Source organism: Scyliorhinus canicula, chromosome 15 (assembly GCF_902713615.1).
Source record: "Scyliorhinus canicula chromosome 15, sScyCan1.1, whole genome shotgun sequence".
In the NCBI taxonomy this organism is placed as follows: Eukaryota; Metazoa; Chordata; class Chondrichthyes; order Carcharhiniformes; family Scyliorhinidae; genus Scyliorhinus; species Scyliorhinus canicula.
In genome coordinates, this window is record NC_052160.1 from 69,737,187 (window position 1) to 69,756,263 (window position 19,077).

General features: G+C 51.1%; 1 protein-coding gene across 3 annotated transcripts in view; it reads left to right on the forward strand.

Moving 5' to 3' along the window:
- The first annotated feature begins 280 nt into the window (after nt 1–280).
- Nucleotides 281–19,077, forward strand: part of pigq (phosphatidylinositol glycan anchor biosynthesis, class Q) — a 63,852-nt gene continuing 45,055 nt past the window's right edge. The window contains exons 1-2 of one of the 3 annotated variants that reach the window (XM_038819511.1): nt 281–299; nt 17,891–18,610. In XM_038819511.1, the coding sequence (XP_038675439.1) occupies nt 17,922–18,610 (689 nt within the window). In that variant the 5' untranslated portion in view covers nt 281–299; nt 17,891–17,921. Of the gene's footprint in view, nt 300–15,410; nt 15,616–15,703; nt 15,852–17,890; nt 18,611–19,077 lie in introns of those variants that run through there. The other 2 variants (XM_038819510.1, XM_038819512.1) reach the window with 2 other exon arrangements.

A 19,077-nucleotide genomic window follows, 5' to 3' on the forward strand; every position in this document is an offset into this window, starting at 1 on the left:
CTGTCGTGAAACGCAACGGCGTTCGCGACGGCGCGAGCACTTGGGCTTCATATTGGAGAATCGCCCCCACAGAATTTGATAATAAAACTTTGACAATTCTACCACTCCCTATTGTATCTCTTGACACTGTGCCGTTTCAGAGATAGCAACACACCCATCAAATCTACAACCATCACTAACTGCACAATCATCATAACTCTAATGTTACTTACAGATACAGCACCTTTCCTGACAAGAAGATGCCGTGTTTGACAAATGCAGTTCACTTTTTCAAGCTGAGTTTCCTGCATTCATTATTGGTAATTATACACTGGATTCTTTTTCTGTACTGAACAGTTTAGAAATCTATAAGAATGCTATAGTAAGAAATGCTCGTATAGCAGAAATGCTCTTTAAGATTAATGGGGTGGGGATAAGGCGGGAAAATGGAGTTGAGACGGAAGATATGCTGTGTTCTTATTGAATGACGAAGGAATCTCTCGGAGCTGTACGGTCAATTCCTGCACCTATATCTTATGTAAGCTCAACATTGCCTTGGTTCATAAGTGGATACTTTTCTTCAAGCTAATAGCTGTTCCACGCAGTAGGATCTGGTGCGATGTTTGGGGTCTTCTCACACTCACTTGTAAAGAACCTCTTGAAGGGGAAATAAATGATGCAGTGTGAACAGACTGGGGTACTCAAATTAAATCTCATTTTAACATTATATTGCCTTACCACAGGCAAGGGAGATGCACTGAAAATCTAACGTGATGACATAATATCCAGCACAGTGCGGCATAGCATTGCAGCCCACTGTACATTAATTGTTGATGATATAATTGTATTCAGGTAGTGACATTAACTGGAGATCACATTCAATAAACGGGAGTGGAGCATAATCCTTTTGAGTGACGTGAGGAGAGCTGCATCATCTTCTATACAGACACCATGTAAATATAGGAAATAGAAGATGTGGACATGTCCAGCTTTGAAAGTATGAGGGCGGCATGTCTGCCTTTGCTGATTGGGAGGGAGATTGTTGCTCAGTAGGTCTGCATGATGACACAACAACCTCTATTCACTCTGAATAACATTGTGATATCCACCTTACTGTTAAAATAAACATTAGATAAACTTGAACAACTATGGACATTTATCACAGACAGCCTGTGAAGCCATCACTGTGCTTCTTTACATATTCGACTGACTTAATGAAAATAAAAAATAAAAATGCATTTCAAAGCAATAAAATTAACAGGTTAATACTACTCTCAATAATTCAATATATGTATGATGATTAAAGATGGAAAATCTTGAAGTGTGAATAGGCTAAATAATAATAATCACAGTAACTTCATTGAAGCCTACTCGTGACAATAGGGGCTGTTTAGCACACAGCTAAATCGCTGGCTTTGAAAGCAGGCCAGCAGCACGGTTCGATTCCCGTAACAGCCTCCCCGAACAGGCACCGAAATGTGGCGACTAGGGGCTTTTCACAGTAACTTCATCTGAAGCCTACTCATGACAATAAGCGATTTTCATTTTCATTTTTCATTTCAAGTGATTTTCATTTCAATAAAAACATTCCCAAATAGTCCATCACAATAGTAGCTACGATGAGTAATATAAATGCATTTAAGGGGAACTTAAATGAGCAGATAAGGGGGAAGGAATAGCAAGTTATGCTGATAAGAGTTAGATAGGAAGAGGCTTAAGTAGACCAGAAAGGGCAGCATGGACTGGTTGAGGAAATGGCCTATTTCAGTGTTCTATATTCTGTACAAATTCTACGTAATATTGTGCATTCTTATTAACTAAAATTATGTAAAGTTACAGCACAGGAAGCCATTCAGCTCATCATGTTCACGCCAAAAATCAGCTAAACCATTTTCCAGCCTTTGATCTGTAGTCCTGTAGGTTACAGCACTTCATATCCAATTTGTATTTAAAAATTCAAGTTTTTTCTTTACCACTGTAATGATATGCAGACATCTAACCAATGGATCATCAGAACAAGACACAACCAATGGGTAATCAGAACACCCAGTGGTGGCATCACCACAAGAGGGCACCACATGACCACTATAAAAAGGACAAGGCACACAGGCCCTGTCCCTTCCACCGGCAGAAGCCTAGAGAGCAAGACGTGTGTGGTTAGCAGCACCGCCACACCATACATGTGGTCTAGAGCAAGTTCAAATAGTTAGTAGAGTATACTGTGTTACTAGAGTCAGATTAGTAGAGTGTAGAACTCATTTAGGAGCTTTGTTGATCACTCAATAAATACGTTCAACTTACCTCAAGGTCTGGAGTATCCTTCAGCAACGCCTACACCAAGTAGCGGCTTATGTTACTCCAAGTAACATAATGAGACATGGTACAGGAGTGGCTATTGAATCGACCTAGTTCAACTCAGTAAGGTCAGAGACAAACGCAGACAGCTCTTTGGCAACAGAGCCAACACAAACAGCTACCGAATCCAGACACGATGGACAAGACACAGGCTCCTCATCAACTCAGGACCACCGTTAATCTTAGTGCTAACTGGCGTTCGTTTAAACAAAAATTCCAACTACATGTAGAAGCATCCAACTTGAACGGTGCAACCGATGCACGGAAGATAGCTCTCCTACTGACCACTGCGGGTGACCACGTGATAGAGATCTTCAACTCGTTTCAATACACAGAAGGGCAGGACAAAACAAAATACCAAACTATCCTGGAAAAATTCGACAGCCACTGCAAAGTTGACACAAACAAAATATTTGAGCGCTACATCTTTAAACAAAGGATGCAAGGTAAAGATGAATCCTTCAATAGTTATCTCACTAACCCTAGACTACGAGTGCAATCCTGCAACTTCGGTGACATAACTGACTCCATGATCAGAGACCAAACCGTTTTTCGAATCCACTCTGATCCTCTGAGAGAGCAATTGCTAAAAATCAAACATATGACCTTAAAGATCGCTATTGAAATGTGCACTGTAATTGAACATTCAAAAAAAAAAAATCGCTACTCACAATACAGAAACGCTGAGAGTGAAAAACAAACCTCCCACGAGGTGGAGAGTGTTCAGGCCGTCTCCCAGATGCAGCGCCTCCACATGTCCGATGGCAGCCATTTTGCATGCTCCTCCTGGGGCAGTACGACCGGGAATACGAATCGGCTGAGAACCGCACTGCGCATACGCAAACGGCCGATAGCCGCATCGCGCATGCGCGACGACGCACAGAATGTCATGACGCCGACGTCATGACGTGTGCAAACTGTGGAACCGCCCACTTTAGGAAACAATGCCCTGCAAAAGGCAAACAATGTCTCCAGTGTGGGAAACTCAACCACTATGCAGCCCTGTGCAGATCTGCACCACGCAATCATGGGGTCATGCCATCTGACAGTGTCCAACCGACACATAGAGACAAGCTTGAGATTTGAAATTGTCCAACCAGACAGGGCATCACTGCTAGGTGCACAAGCCTGCAAGCAACTGGACCTCATTAAAAAGGGTCTACACCATGACATTGTTTCATCAGGATCTTCAGGCCAGCATCGACGACATACTGACCCAATACCCAGATGTCTTCAGTGGAATGGGCACACTTCCACACGAGTACAAGATTCTACTGCGGCCTGATGCAAAATCAGTGGTCCACCCACCAAGGAGGGTCCCTGCTCCACTGAGGGATCGACTGAAAGCAGAACTCACAAGCCTACAAAAGAAAGGCATCATCTCGAAGGTCACTGAACTAACTGACTGGGTTAGCTCGATGGTGTGCATCAAGAAGCCTTCGGGGGACCTACAAGGATCTAAACAAAAACATTATGCGGGAACATTAGCCAATCCCAAAAAAGGGAAGAAATCACGAGCGAAACGGCACACGTGCGCTTCTTCACAAAGCTGGATGCATCCCAAGGATTCTGGCAAATTCAACTCAAAGAATCCAGCAGAAAGCTCTGCACTTTCAACACGCCTTTTGGCATATTCTGCTATAACCGAATGCCATTTGGCATCATCTCAGCATCAGAAATATTCCACCGCATCATGAAACAGATGATGGAAGGAATAGACAATGTCATAATCTGGTCTTCAACTCCAGAGGAACATGTGCCGCGACTGAAGAGAGTATTCCGATGCATACATGAGCATGGCCTCAAGCTGAACAAATCCAAATGCTGATTTGGGACATCCACGCTAAAGTTCCTGGTTGATCAGATATTGTATATCAGATATCGAAACACGGTGTACGCCCGGACTCGGATCAAATAAAAGCAATTAAGGCAATGAAAGTCCCCGAGAGCAAGAAAGCAGTACTGCGCTTCCATGGAGTGGTAAACCTCCGAGGCAAATTCATCCCGAATTTGGCCACATACACAACGTCCCTCAGAAAACTGATAAAGAAATCAACCGCTTTCGAGTGGAAGATGGAACACCAGACAGAGTGGTTGGAGCTGAAGGCCAAACTCACCACTACACCAGTCCTCGCATTCTTTGATCGCGAAACTAAGATCTCGACCGATGCGAGTCAGGATGGCATTGGAACAGTACTGCTATGGAAAGATGACACATCATCATGGGTCCCAGTAGCATACGCATCACAGGCAATGACTCGGACAGAGACCAGGTACACGCAGATTGAAAAGGAGTGTTTGGTCTTCTCACCGGCATCCTCAAATTCCATGACTACGTCTGTGGACTGCCAACATTCACCATTGAAACAGATCGCAGACCTCTGGTCCACATCATCCAAAAGAACCTGAACGACATGATGCCCCGATTGCAGAGAATTTTGCTCAAACTCCGGAGGTACGATTTCAATCTTGTCTACATGCCTGGCAAAGAGCTCATCATTGCAGATGCATTGTCCCGCTCCGTCACCTCACCGAGTGAGCCACTGGAGATCATCCAGCACATTGAATCTCAGCTACAAATTTACATAGAATTTACAGTGCAGAAGGAGGCCATTCGGCCCATCGAGTCTGCACCGGCTCTTGGAAAGAGCACCATACCCAATGTGATGTGCGTAAGCAACATCCCTGCAACAGACAAAAAACTCGTTCTCATCAGAGAAGAGACGGACAAAGACCCCCTGCTGCAGCGAGTCATCTACAACCTCAACAATGGGTGGTCGAAAGGGCAATGCCCTCAATTCTATAACGTCAAAGGCGACCTAACTCTGATAAACGGAATCCTGCTAAAGATGGACAGAAAGTGATCCCGCTGCGTCTCCAGCACATGGTACTACGGCAAATTCTGGGGATAGAAAAATGCAGACGCAGGGCCCGACAAGCCGTCTACAGGCCCGGCATCAACCAGGACATCACAGACGTGGCTGGGATTCTCCCCTATCCGGCGGGGCGGGGGGTCCCGGCGTGTCGGAGTGGCGTGAACCACTCCGGCGTCGGGCCGCCCCAAAGGTGCAGAATTCTCCGCCCCTTTAGGGGCCAAGCCCTCACATTGAGGGGCTAGGCCCGTGCTGGAGCGGTTTCCACTCCGCCGGCTGGCGTGAACGGCCTTTGGCGCCACACCAGCCGGGGCCGAAAGGACTTCGCCGGCTGGCGTAAGTCCGCGCATGCGCCGGAGCGTCAGCGGCTGCTGACGTCATACCGGCGCATGCTCAGGTGAGTCTCTTCCGCCTCCGCCATGGTGAAGGCCATGGCGGAGGCGGAAGAAAAAGAGTGCCCCCACGGCACAGGCCCGCCCGCCGATTGGTGGGCCCCGATCGTGGGCCAGGCCACTGTGGGGGCACCCCCCGTGGTCAGATCGCTCCGTGCCCCCCCCCCCCCCCCCCGCCCAGGACCCCGGAGCCCGCCAATCCCACAGGTCCGGTAGGTGTTTTGATTCCCGCCGGCGGGAGAGGCCTGTCAGTGGTGGGACTTCGGTCATCGCCGGTCGCAGAATTGCCGCGGGGGCCCACCAACAGCCGCGGGGGGCCCGCCGGGGAGGACCCCGGGGGGTCGGAGAATCCCGCCCATGGTCCTGGACTGCGAGACCTGTCAGAAGTTCCAACCACCACAGGGCAAGGAGACGCCCCAACACGACCTGGAAACCTCGCCATGGTCCAAGGTCGGCATTGACCTATTCCACGCGAATGGTCATGACTACATCCTACTCATTGATTATTTCTCAAACTATCCTGAGGTGCTGAAGCTGTCCGAACTCACCTCAAAGACCGTCATCAAAGCGTGCAAAGAGCCGTTCTCACAGCATGGCATCCCGAATACTGTCATGAGCGACAATGGCCCATGTTTCCACAGTCGAGAATGGATCACATTTGCTAAAGGCTACAACTTCCAGCATGTTACCTCCAGTCCGCACTACCCGCAGTCCAACGGCAAAGTTGAAAAGGGGGATACATCATGAAGCAACTTATCCACAAAGCTTCGGACTCCGCCTCCGACATCCACCTTGCACGACTGATGCACTCTCAATTACAACAAGATGCGAGTAGAATGTAATCGAGGCTTTATTACACAGAGATGTGTGGCCTCCTACAGCAGCTGGCAAAATGGCTGCTGTTCGGAGAGCACGCATATTTATACTCCGCCTACTGGGCGGAGCCAGCAGGTAGGGATCTACCCCCCGTACCTGTAGAACAGGGGCCTTGCCGTAATACCAATGTATACAATATAATACAACAGTGGTGACGACCACAGGAGTTGGATCCTGCATTGCGCGGTCCCGGAGGGAAACAGTGTCCTGACGGCCGTCAGGGTACTCTATAAATGCGTAGTGTGGGTTTAAATGGAGCAGGAGCACTCTCTCTACGAGTGGGTCAGTCTTGTGAGTCCGGACGTGCTTCCGGAGGAGAACCGGGCCCGGTGTCTTTAACCATGCTGGGAGCGAAACCCCTGTGGTAGTGAGGGGTCTGGTTGGTGGCCGTACATAGGAGGGACCTAATAGCATGGAGCGCGTCAGGGAGGACTTCCTGCCAACGGAAGCTTCCTGGACCGGAGGGTCAGTAGGACGGTCTTCCAGACCGTCGCGTTCTCCCTCTCCACCTGCCCGTTCCCCCTGGGGTTGTAGTCCTGCTCAAGGCAATGCCCTTTTCGAGCAGGTACTGACGCAGCTGTCGCTCATAAAGGACAAACCCCTGTCGCTGTGTACGTAGCTGGGGAAACCAAACAGGGTGAAGATGCTATGCAGGGCCCTAATGACAGTGTGGGAGGTCATATCAGGGCACGGGATAGCAAAGGAAAAACGAGAGAACTCGTCGATGACGTTCAAGAAGTACACATTCCTATTGGTCGAGGGGAGTGCCCTTTGAAATCGATAGTGAGGCGTTCAAAGGGCCAAGAAGCCTTGACCAGGTGGGCCCTGTCTGGTCTATAGAGGTGCGGTTTACACTCCGCACAGATCGGGCAGTCCCTGGTGATGGCTTTCACCTCCTCTGTGGAGAAAGGCAGATTTCGGGCTTTGACGTAGTGGGCGAGCCAGGTGATCCCAGGGTGGCAGAGGTCATCGTGAATAGCTTTCAGGCGGTCGTCCTGCGCGCTGGCGCACGTGCGCGGGACAGGGCATCTGGGGGCTCGTTGAGTTTCCCCGGTCGATACATAATATCGTAGTTGTAGGTGGAGAGTTCGATCCTGCACCGTAAGATCTTATCATTTTTGATCTTGCCCCTTTGAGAGTTGTCGAACTTAAAGGCAACCAATCTTTGGTCGGTGATGAGGGGGAACTTCCTACCTGCGAGGTAGTGCCTCCAGTGACGTATCGCTTCCACGATGGCCTGTGCTTCCTTTTCGACCGAGGAGTGTCGATGTTCCGAAGCAGAGAGGGTTCGGGAGAAAAAGGCGACTGGTCTCCCTGCCTGATTTAGAGTGGCTGCGAGAGCGACCTCTGAGGCGTCGCTCTCTACCTGGAAAGGGACGGATTCATCCACCGCCCGCATGGCCGCTTTGGCGATGTCCTCCTTGATCCGAGTGAAGGCCTGACGAGCCTCATCCGATAGAGGGAAGAGTGTGGCCTTAAATAGTGGGCGGGCTTTGTCCGCATATTGAGGGACCCACTGGGCATAATACGAGAAGAATCCCAGGCACCTTTTGAAGGCCCTGGGACAATGAGGGAGAGGGAGTTCATACGGTCCAGGTCGGGGCCAAGGACTCCGTTCTCCACGACATAGCCGAGGATGGCTAGCCTGGTCGTGCGGAAAACGCATTTCTCCGTGTTATACGTGAGGCAGTCTGGAGAAATCGATCGAGGTTAGCGTCGTGGTCCTGCTGGTCGTAGCCGCAGATGGTGACGTTATCCAGGTACGTAAACGTGGCCCGCAGCCCGAAGTAGTCCACCATTCGGTCCATTGCTCGTTGGAACACCGAGACCCCATTAGTGACACCAAAAGGAACCCGGAGGAAGTGGAAGAGGCGGCCGTCGGCCTCAAACGCCGTGAAGTGGCGGTCCTCCGGGCGGATTGGGAGCTGCTGGTCTGCAGACTTCAGATCCACCGTGGAAAAGACTTTATAGTGGGCGATCTGATTCACCATGTCTGCAATCCTGGGGAGGGGATACGCATCAAGGAGCGTGAACCGATTAATGGCCTGGCTATAGTCCACTACTATTCGGAAATTTTCCCCGGTCTTGACGACTACCACCTGAGCTCTCCAGGGACTGTTACTGGCCTCTATGATCCCCTCACGTAGGAACCTATGGACCTCGGTTCTGATAAATACCCTGTCCTGCAGGCTGTATCGCCTGCTGCGAGTGGCTACGGGTTTGCAGTCCGGCGTGAGATTGGCAAAGAGTGGAGGGGGGTCGATTTTTAGAGTGGCAAGGCTGCAAATAGTGAGTGGGGGCAAGGGCCCGCCGAAGCTGAGTGTGAGGCTTTTGAGGTTGCACTGGAATTCGAGCCCCAGTAAGAGTGGGCCGCAGAGTTCAGGGAGCACGTACAGCTGGAAGTTTGAGTAGCTAGTGCCCTGGATCGTTAGGTTCGCGACGGTGCACCCTTGGAGGTGAACGGAGTGTGAGCCCGAAGCGAGGGAGATAGTCTGCCATGCAGGGAAAATAGGGAGCGACCAGTGTCTTACCAGATCTGGGTGTACGAAGCTCTCGGTGCTCCCGGAGCCAAAGAGGCACGGCGTCCTGTACCCGTTGATTTTAACGGTCATCATTGAGTTGCGGAGCTGCTTTGGACGCGACTGGTCCAACGTGACCGCGCTGAGTTGTGGGTAGTCGGCGGCTCGATCAGCTGTGCTGGAGTGGCCCCGTGATGACTGCGCTCTGAGTTCGTAGTCGTCGAGGTAAGTTTCAGAGTTTGAAGAGGATTGATCCCAAGATGGCCACCCCCATGAGTCGCACATGGCCGGCCACATGGAGGAGGATTGCCAAGATGGCCGCCCCCATGAGTCGCACATGGCCGGCCGCATGGAGGAGGATTGCCAAGATGGCCGCCGCACATGGCCGGCCCCATGGAGGAGGATTGCCAAGATGACCGCCCCCATGAGTCGCACATGGCCGGCCGCATGGATGATTGCCAAGATGGCCGCCCCCATGAGCCGCACATGGCCGGCCCCATGGAGGAGGATTGCCAAGATGGCCGACCCCATGAGTCGCACATGTCGGGTGGGGGCAGAGTCGGCATACAGGCTGCAGCATTTCGGGGCCTGCGAGCCTGTGAGTTTTGGAAGCGAGTGCTTTGGGCTGTGGGAGAGTTTTGAGAGGGGGATGTCTTGGCCAGGCAGACCCGGGCATAGTATCCTTTGCGACCGCAGTTGCTGCAGGTCGCGTTGCAGGCCGGGCAGTACTGCCGTGGGTGCTGGGACTGCCCGCAAAAGTGGCACACTGGGGCTGCGTGATGGCTGGGTGGCCGCGTGGCGCAGGCCTGGGGCAGTCGCTGGTCGGGGACCCAGGATGGGGTCGCTTGGTCCGCGGGGAACGAGATGAGGCTGTGGAATGAGACCTCCATAGTGGTAGCTATTTCTACCGTGACCTCTAAGTTCTGGGCCCCTTTTTCTAACAACCGCTGGCACACATAGTTCGATCTGAGGCCTGCCACGTACACATCCCTAACGGCAAGTTCCATGTGCTGTTCGACTGATACCGCCTGATAATTACAGTCCCGAGCTAAAATCTTTAACTCCCGCAGGAATTCTTCTAATGACTCCGCGGGGTGCTGGCGGCGGGTCGTAAAAATATGGCGCACGTAGACCTTGTTGATGGGCCTCACGTACATTCGATCTAGCATGGCTAGGGCCCCCGTATACGAGTTGGTACTATTTAGTTGAGAAGATATACGGTGGCTCACCCTTGCGTGCAGTAGACTGAGTTTCTGCTCCTCTGTAGTTTCTGGAGTACTTGATTCAGCCAGGTAGGCCTTAAAGCATCTGAGCCAGTGCTGGAAGATTTCTCTTGCCTCTGCAGCCTGCGGGTCGTGTTCTAGTCGGTCAGGTTTGAGGGCTGATTCCATAGTTGTTTCTGGAGTTGTTTCTTCGATTTCTTCTTATCGATTTCTTCTTGTTTCCTAAGATCATTAAATTGATGTGACCATCAATTCACACGACACGTAGTTGGAAGTGAACAGTGGTTTTAATGATCTTACAACAAAGCCTGCCTGAGACGCGATGAACTGGCAGGCAGGCTCAGACTGCCAGGCTTTATACTTCCGGTTAGTGGGAAGAGCTATGGGCAGAGCCAAGGGTGGAGCCCAGTACAAACTCCTCATCTCCCCCTAGGGGCAGAGCCGCGCAACTGCTCGTATACCAAGCTTACACAGACACAGTACATCATATATAATAACAGTGTGAATTACACGGACTGTGATTCACCACAGGGACTTAATGAAGTGGTAAAACGGGTGACTCCTGGGTGACAGAAATCGTCGTACAGGGTCCGGAGTCGGTCCACTTGTGCGCTGGCACATGTATCTCGGGATAGGGCATCGGGGGGCTCATTGAGCTTAACGGGGCGATACTAAATCTTGTAATTATAGGTGGCGAGCTCGATCCTCCACCTTAAGATTTTATCATTTTTGATCTTGCCCCGCTGTGTATTATTAAACATGAAGGCAACCGACCATTGGTCAGTGAGGAGAGTGAATCTCCTGCCGGCCAGGTAATGCCTCCAATGCCGCACAGCTTCAACGATCGCTTGGGCCTCCTTTTCAAAGGAGGAGTGCCGCATTTTGGAGGCATGGAGGGTGCGGGAAAAGAATGCCACAGGCCTGTCTGCCTGGTTGAGGGTGGCGGCCAGAGCGACGTCTGATGCATCGCTCTCGACTTGGAAGGGGAGCGTCTCGTCCACCGCGTGCATCGCGGCCTTGGCGATGGCGGCCTTGATACGGTTGAAGGCCTGGTGAGCCTCGGCCGTCAGTGGGAAAGCGGTGGATTGAATGAGTGGGCTGGCCTTGTCCGCATAGTTTGGGACCCATTGGGCGTAGTACGAAAAGAACTCCAGGCATCGTTTGAGGGCCTTGAGGCAGTGGGGGAGGGGGAGTTCCATGAAGGGGAGCATGTGGTCAGGGTCGGGCCCTAGAACTCCGTTCTGAACCACATAGCCGAGGATGACTAATCAGTTTGTGCTGAACACACGCTGCTCCTTGTTGTTAGGTTGAGGACTGTGGCGGTGTGGAGAAATTTGGAAAGGTTAGCGTTGTGGTCCTGCTGGTCGTGGCCGCAGATGGTGACGTTGTCCACGTACGGGAAAGTGGCCCGCAGCCCGTACCGGTCAACCATTCGCTCTATCTCCCGTTACCCCGTTGGTGACGCCAAAAGGAACCCTAAGGAAATGGTAACGGCAGCCGTCTGCTTCAAACGCAGTGTATGGGCAGTCCGCTTTACGGATGGGGAGCTGCTGGTAGGCAGATTTCAGGTCCGCTGTCGCGAAGACCATGTCAGATATGCGTGGGAGGGGTACGCGCCAAGCTGCATGTACCGATTGATGGTCTGACTGTAGTCAACAACCATCCGGTTTTCACCACTACCACTTGGGCTCTCGAGGGGCTTAAAGGTCATGAGGCCGCAAATAGTAAGGGGTGATAGGGGCCCACCAAATTTCAGGGTTAGGCTCTGGAGGTTGCACTGGAAGTCCAGGCCGAGTAGCAAGGCAGTGCAGAGGTTGGGGGGACGTAGAGCCGGAAGTCTCTGAACTCTATGCCCTGGATGGTGTGGATGGCGATGCAGTACCCTCGGACCTCCACGGAGTGGGATCCGGAGGCCAGGGAGATTCTTTGCTTAGCGGAGCAGCGCCTTACCGTATCGGGGTGGGTGAAGCTCTCAGTGCTCCCGGAGTCCAGAAGGCAGGATATCTCGTGCCCGTCGACCTTACCTTTGTCGACGCGGTCACGAGGTTGTGCGGTCGAGACTGGTCGATCGTGTCCGAGACGAGAAGCGGCTGATCGTCGGCGATTGCAGGCGATGACTGGCCCGATGAGGTGCCCGACGGGCAGGGGTCCTGAGGCGGGTAAGATGGCGGCACCCACGGGCCGCAAGTATTTTATTGTATTTTTTTCATTAGTCACTATTTTCTTTTCTTTGGTATATTGGGGTGTGCCCTCTCTTCTATATGTGTGTATATATATATATATATATTACTTATCCTGTACATAACGGTAAATATACTTTGTTCAAAAACCCAATAAAAAAAGTCTGAAGTTTCCTTCAGCAACGCCTACACCAAGTAGCGGCTTATGTTAACATAACAACTACCTTTTCTGGTTAAAAACAATTGTTCGACTCCCCTCTATTTTAAACTGATGTTTCTGGTTATTGACTTCTCTGCTAATGGGAAATTGGTCCTTCCCATCCACTCTATCCTGGTTCCTCATTTTTATACACCTCAATCGAGTATCCCCTCGCTCACCCTCTTTTCCAAACCTCATCATTCCCCCTGCCCCATGCCTACCCAATCTTTCTTCATAGCTAAAATTATCCATTCTTGGCAACATGCTTGTAAATCGCCTCTGTATCCTCTTCAGTGTGATCACATCCATCCTGCAATGCAATGACCAGAACTTTAAGTCAGGGGGGGAGGTCTAATCGGTGTTTTAACATAGACTTCCTGCTCTTATATGCTAGTCCTTGACCACTAAAGACAAGTATCCAGTGTACCACTTTAAGCCATCCTTCATCATCACTCTTTTCTCCGGCTATATCAATTGTTTGATCATTTTAAATGTGCTATTCTTGTGTTTGTCCTGATGAATGTAGAGACAAAGCTGCAGCAATATTCAAGTTCGATGGTACTAAGTGACTGTTTGCATCCTAGCTTCAGTGATTTGTGCACAGGTTGCAAGATGCCTCCACACTTGACAGTGACTCAGTGCAATGTCTCTGTGCTGCTGCCCGGACCTAGTTTTGAGGTCCAGCGTGCCGCGGGGGATCGGTTCGAGGTTGCACCGCCTTCCGGCGGGACATGGGTTTTGGGGGAAGCGTTTACAGGGTGCACCTAACCCGTGGTGTTGGTTGCCGGGTTTGCAGTTTTGTTCGGAGGGGGGGTTACTCTCTCAGTCGCCGAGGGGATGTTTATGAAGAGGGGCCGCCATGTGCTCTAGGATGGTTCTGATGTTTGTGTCTCGGCGACCCGGCCCGGGCTACTCAGTCTCCATAGCAACTGGCAGCCATCAGGCCGGGGAAAAGTCGAAAGTGGAGAGGGAACAGCGGGAGAGAGCGAGCCCCCAGTAACCCCCCGTCCCCCCCCGTCCCCCTGCGGTAACCCCCCCGTCCCCCTGCGGTAACCCCCCCGTCCCCCTGCGGTAACCCCCCCCCCCCCCCCCCGTCCCCCTGCGGTAACCCCCGTCCCCCTGCGGTAACCCCCCCCCCCCGTCCCCCTGCGGTAACCCCCCCCCCGTCCCCCTGCGGTAACCCCCCCCCCCCCCGTCCCCCTGCGGTAACCCCCCCCCCCCCCTGCGGTAACCCCCCCCCCCCCCGTCCCCCTGCGGTAACCCCCCGTCCCCCCCCCCCCGTCCCCCTGCGGTAACCCCCCCCCCCCCGTCCCCCTGCGTAACCCCCCCCCCGTCCCCCTGCGGTAACCCCCCCCCCGTCCCCCTGCGGTAACCCCCCCCCCCCGTCCCCCTGCGGTAACCCCCCCCCCCCGTCCCCCTGCGGTAACCCCCCCCCCCCCCCCCGTCCCCCTGCGGTAACCCCCCCCCCCCCCCCCGTCCCCCTGCGTAACCCCCCGTCCCCCTGCGGTAACCCCCCGTCCCCCTGCGGTAACCCCCCGTCCCCCTGCGGTAAACCCCCTCCCCCTGCGGTAACCCCCTCCCTCCCCCTGCGGTAACCCCCTCCCTCCCCCTGCGGTAACCCCCTCCCTCCCCCTGCGGTAACCCCCTCCGTCCAGCAGTAGACCCCATCGCCCCGTACCACGACCCCGACATTGCCGCCGTACCCCGACATCGCCCCGTACCACGACCCCGACATCGCCCTCGTACCACGACCCTGACATTGCCCCCGTGCCACGACCCTGACATTCGCCCCGTACCAATCCCCCCCCATCGCCCCGTACCACGACCCCGACATCGCCCCCGTACCACGACCCCGACATCGCCCCCGTACCACGACCCTGACATCGCCCCCGTACCAATCGCCCATCGCCCCGGTACCACAACCCCGATATCGCCCCCGTACCACGACCCCGACATCGCCCCCGTACCACAACCCTGACATCGCCCCCGTACCAAGACCCCCATCGCCCCTGTACCAAGAACCCCATCGCCCCTGTACCAAGACCCCCATCGCCCCTGTACCAAGACCCCCCATCGCCCCTGTACCAAGACCCCCATCGCCCCCGTACCCAACATTGCCCCCGTACTCCGACATCGCCCCCGCACCCCGACATCGCCCCTGACATCGCCCCCGTACCAAGACCCCCATCGCCCCTGTACCAAGACCCCCATCGCCCCTGTACCAAGACCCCCATCGACCCTGTACCACGACCCCCATCGCCCCCGTACCACGACCCCCATCGCCCCCCCCCCCTGTATAGGGCCCCCGTACCACCCCCCATCGCCCCTTTTTACCACTGTGCCCTCTACCACCCCCCCATCATCCCCCTGTACCACCCCACCCCACCTCTCTGGTAAAAACCCTTCTCTACTGGTAATCCACTCCTATGCCCGCAAGCTCTTTCTGGTAAATCCCTCCACCCCTTTCTAGTAAACCCCCCACCCCTTTCTGGTAATCCCCCCACCCCTCCGCTCTTTCTGGTAACCCCCCCCCCCCTTTCTGGTAACCCCCCCCCCCCCCCCCTTTCTGGTAACCCCCCCCCCCTCTTTCTGGTAAACCTCCCCCCCCCCACCTCTCTTTCTGGTAACCCCCCCCCCACCACCCCCCCCCCCCCCACCACCCACCCCCCCCCCCCCACCACCCACCCCCCCCCACCACCCACCTCTCTTTCTGGTAACCCATCCCACCTTCTGCTCTTTCTGATAAACTCCTCCCCCCCACAGGGGCCCTTCTGATTACACCCCCCACCCCCGGTCCTTTCTGATTTACCCCCCCCCCCCCCCCCCCCCCCCAGGGTCTGGTAAACCCCCAATCCTCCCTTCATTCTTCCCCCTCCAATCAAAGTAACCCAAGGTACCACACCCCCAACCACTGATCCAAGTGCCTACTGCACCAGTGTGTATAATTGGACATCATAAAATTTCATAGACATTGTAAACCAATGTGCCCCGAATGCAGTGAAGCAGCACCAATCTCCTTGTAAGTGGAAATTAATGTGCACTAGCACTGTGTTTGTAAGAACTAGCTTCGCTAGTGTGTGGATTGAATGGGTGCAGCACAGAAGAAGGCGATTTAGCCTGTCATGTCTGTGCTTTCTCTGCAAGAGGAATTTGAGTAGACTCACTCCCCTGCCTTTTCTCAAATGCACTGAACAGGCAGAACATCGGAAGAACGAGGAGACGGGTTACAAAATAATGAATACAATTCCAAAACAGGTGCAATAGCGGGGAATATATGTGCACAAATCATTCAAGGTGGCAAGGCAGGTTGCAAAAACTTTAATAAGACACATAGGATCTTGAGTTTTATAAATAGAGGCTTGGAACAATGCAAGGAAGTTATGGTGAATTTTTATGAAACTATTGTTTGGTCTCAGCTGGGGTTTTGTGTTGAAATCTGTGCACCAACATTAGGCAGGATGTGAAAGCAGTGGAGAAGTTGGAGCAAAAAAAATCCAAGAATGGTTCTGGGGCTATATTATATGTAAATTTATGTCTGTAAGTAATTGGAACAGCTAATAGAATGTTATAATTTATTGTGAGAGGTAATTGATTACAAATGTAGGGAGGTTATACTTCAATTGTAAACTGAACCGGTGAGATCATAGCTGATGTATTGTGTACAGTATTGGTCTCCTTATTTAAGGAAAGATGTAAATGCAGTTCAGAAGGTTTGTTAGATTAATACCAAGATTGGGTGAATTGCCCATGAGGAAAGATTGGACAGATTAGGCTTGCATTCTCTGGAGTTCAGAAGTGCAAAAGGCAACTTGATCAAAATCTTTTAAGATCTCAAGGGATCTTGACAGGGTGAATGTGGAGAGGGTGTTTCCTCATGTGGGGAAGTCTAGAACTAGGGGTTACTGTTTAAAAAGATGGGGCCGTTCATTTAAGACGGATGAGGAGAGACAGAACTGTATTGCTTGACTGTTTTGTATATCACAGAGATTGAGGAGGAAATAATGAATCTCAGTTCTCACAGAGAATGCCATTGTTGACTAACTAATGCAGCAGAGACCATGACTGGATAGGAGATTGTGAAGTGCAGAAAAAGTAGGTTGAACCCAGGGGTAGAAACTGTAGTTATGAAGGGGCATGCGAGATGTTGGAGATTTTTCCACTGGAACAGAGAAAGCAAACAAGAGAATGAAAATGATTTGGTGTTTTAATTGGAAGAATAGGAAATGCCATTTCTTCTGTTTGGCTGGTCATTGGTGAGTGCGTCATCAATGTTACCAAAAGTCAGGAGAGTTTAAGAGAAACGTCTTTATGTAATAATGTTGAGGCATGAAACGCTCTTCCACAAGGGTTAGTTGAGGTAGACACCATTCATTTTTTTAAAAAACGTTTATAAAAAGAGGAGAATTTAGGTCTGCAAGGAGCAAACTGAAAATGAGATTTGTTTTCGATTTCTGTAGCAAAGAATAAGTGAATTTGCGTGGAAGGGATAGCCACTGTCTCTTTGTAAACGTATATGATTCTATGCAGTTATTTGAAACGGTCATTTAGGGTGTGGAGAGTACCAGGCTGGATTGCAATGGCTCCTGCAAACACCTTGGAGATGAACATGTTTGATAATGGGATGATAATTGGGGAGGATGGAAGGAGAGGGAAGGATAATTCTCATGAAGAGAATGAGCACCCAAGGTGAAATTGAACGTGCAAAAGTTGCAGTTGATTGAGGAACAGTTGCATGTGGCAGAGAAATTGGAGGATGGACGGTGTTGGGAAGGAGAAGACTTTAGTGAGTGAGACAGGATAATAGTCTTTGAAAGAAAGAAGCCCATAAGCTCCTTGCGCTTGACATTGCAGCAGGGGTCGAGGCAGAGTGAGATACATGATCATTCAGCAAAGATATGTCTTTGCCCTCTAGGTAACCTTTGAAGTATATTTGTAAGTGTTAAATTGGCAGATTATTTGAATGTGCATTTAAGGACACATATTTACAATCAAGCCTATTTCTGCTCATGTATGTACACAAATTGAGTAGCAATGACCCACCTGATTTTGCCCAGGGCACTGAGGGTAATCTGCAATGCTATTCCTGCCATGTTCGCTGTGATTAGTCTATGAATTGGCACTGTGTTAACAAATTAAGATTGGGGAAGGGTGTCATTTTAATTGTATTGATTGCTAACGTCACATGAAATATATTCATTAAAAATTAATTGTTAAACGCCCACTACTTTCATTACAGAGCAGAGTTTCAAATTCAGCAGCTTCAGTAACCATATCTCTGATTTTATTTTTTACAGACACAGAGCCAGGGATTTGTGAAGTTATAACATGGTTATCAAGGTGTTCTTTCCGAGTTGCTGCCCTGAAGCAGAAAGTGGCCTACTGATAGGCCGTTGGATTCCAGAGCAAAATGCTGCAGTTGTCCTGGCAGTTGTTCACTATCCTTTCATCCCTGGCCAAGTGAAACAATACCTTGTGCAGATTACGGAGGTGACGAAGGTAAATGTTTCTGTGCTTGGGTCCTGGAGCAGCCATAACTCTCAGGCAAAGGAAGACTTCAGCCAGTTTCTGGAAGATCTAAGTTCCATCTTTCCTCATGATCTTTGGTTTCAGTTAACGCAGGAGAAAGAAAACCAATCGGTTTTTGACTATCAAGTGGTTCAACACGGCAGTAAGAACAACAAGGAAGATGTCATCTTAATCCACTATGATCAACGGAAGGTTATGCTGTCAAAGTTACATTGTCTGGACACTATAACTGCAGAGGATAACCATAATGTTGGAGTAAAGTCAGAAGCTATTACCTCCGATTTTGCCACGATATTTGATACTGTCGCTAAATGCGAGCTGTTGTTTATGATTGATAAATATGATGAGACACCGATTAAGTTTACTCACTGGCAGTCAGAAGGTCGCGAAGCGAGTGTTGTTGTGGAACTTGCGAAGCAAGCATCAGTACCTGTGTGTGTGGTACTTTCCCTCCTGCTGTCTTTTATATCTAGTATCTGCAAAAGCAGGTAATTGATATTGGAGAAAATCTGTGGACTAATTTCAAGAGTTTGTATTGTAGACTTTGTGGGACACAGGTGTAGTCTGGTTGAACTCTTTCACATGGGACTTTTTTTTGGCAGCTGTCCAGCAAAGTGTTTACCTATTCGCATTTAATTTCACTTTATAAAAATAATTGTATTTTAATACTCTTTAAACTCTGCTTTATAAATTTACCGAATAAAACATGAAGGAATCATGGGGAAAGATAAAATATAAGGATAAATCAGTGTTGGAGCAGTGGGGAGGAGGTTTACTTTGCATTTAACCTCTACTATCCCTTACAGGGGTTAGCATTGCTGCCTATGCCACTGAGGACCTGGTCCGATCCTAGCCCCAGGTCACTGTTTATGTGGAGTTTGCACATTCTCCCTGTGTCTGGGTGGGTTACACCCCTACAACCCAAAGATGTGCAGATTAGGTGGATTGGCCACGC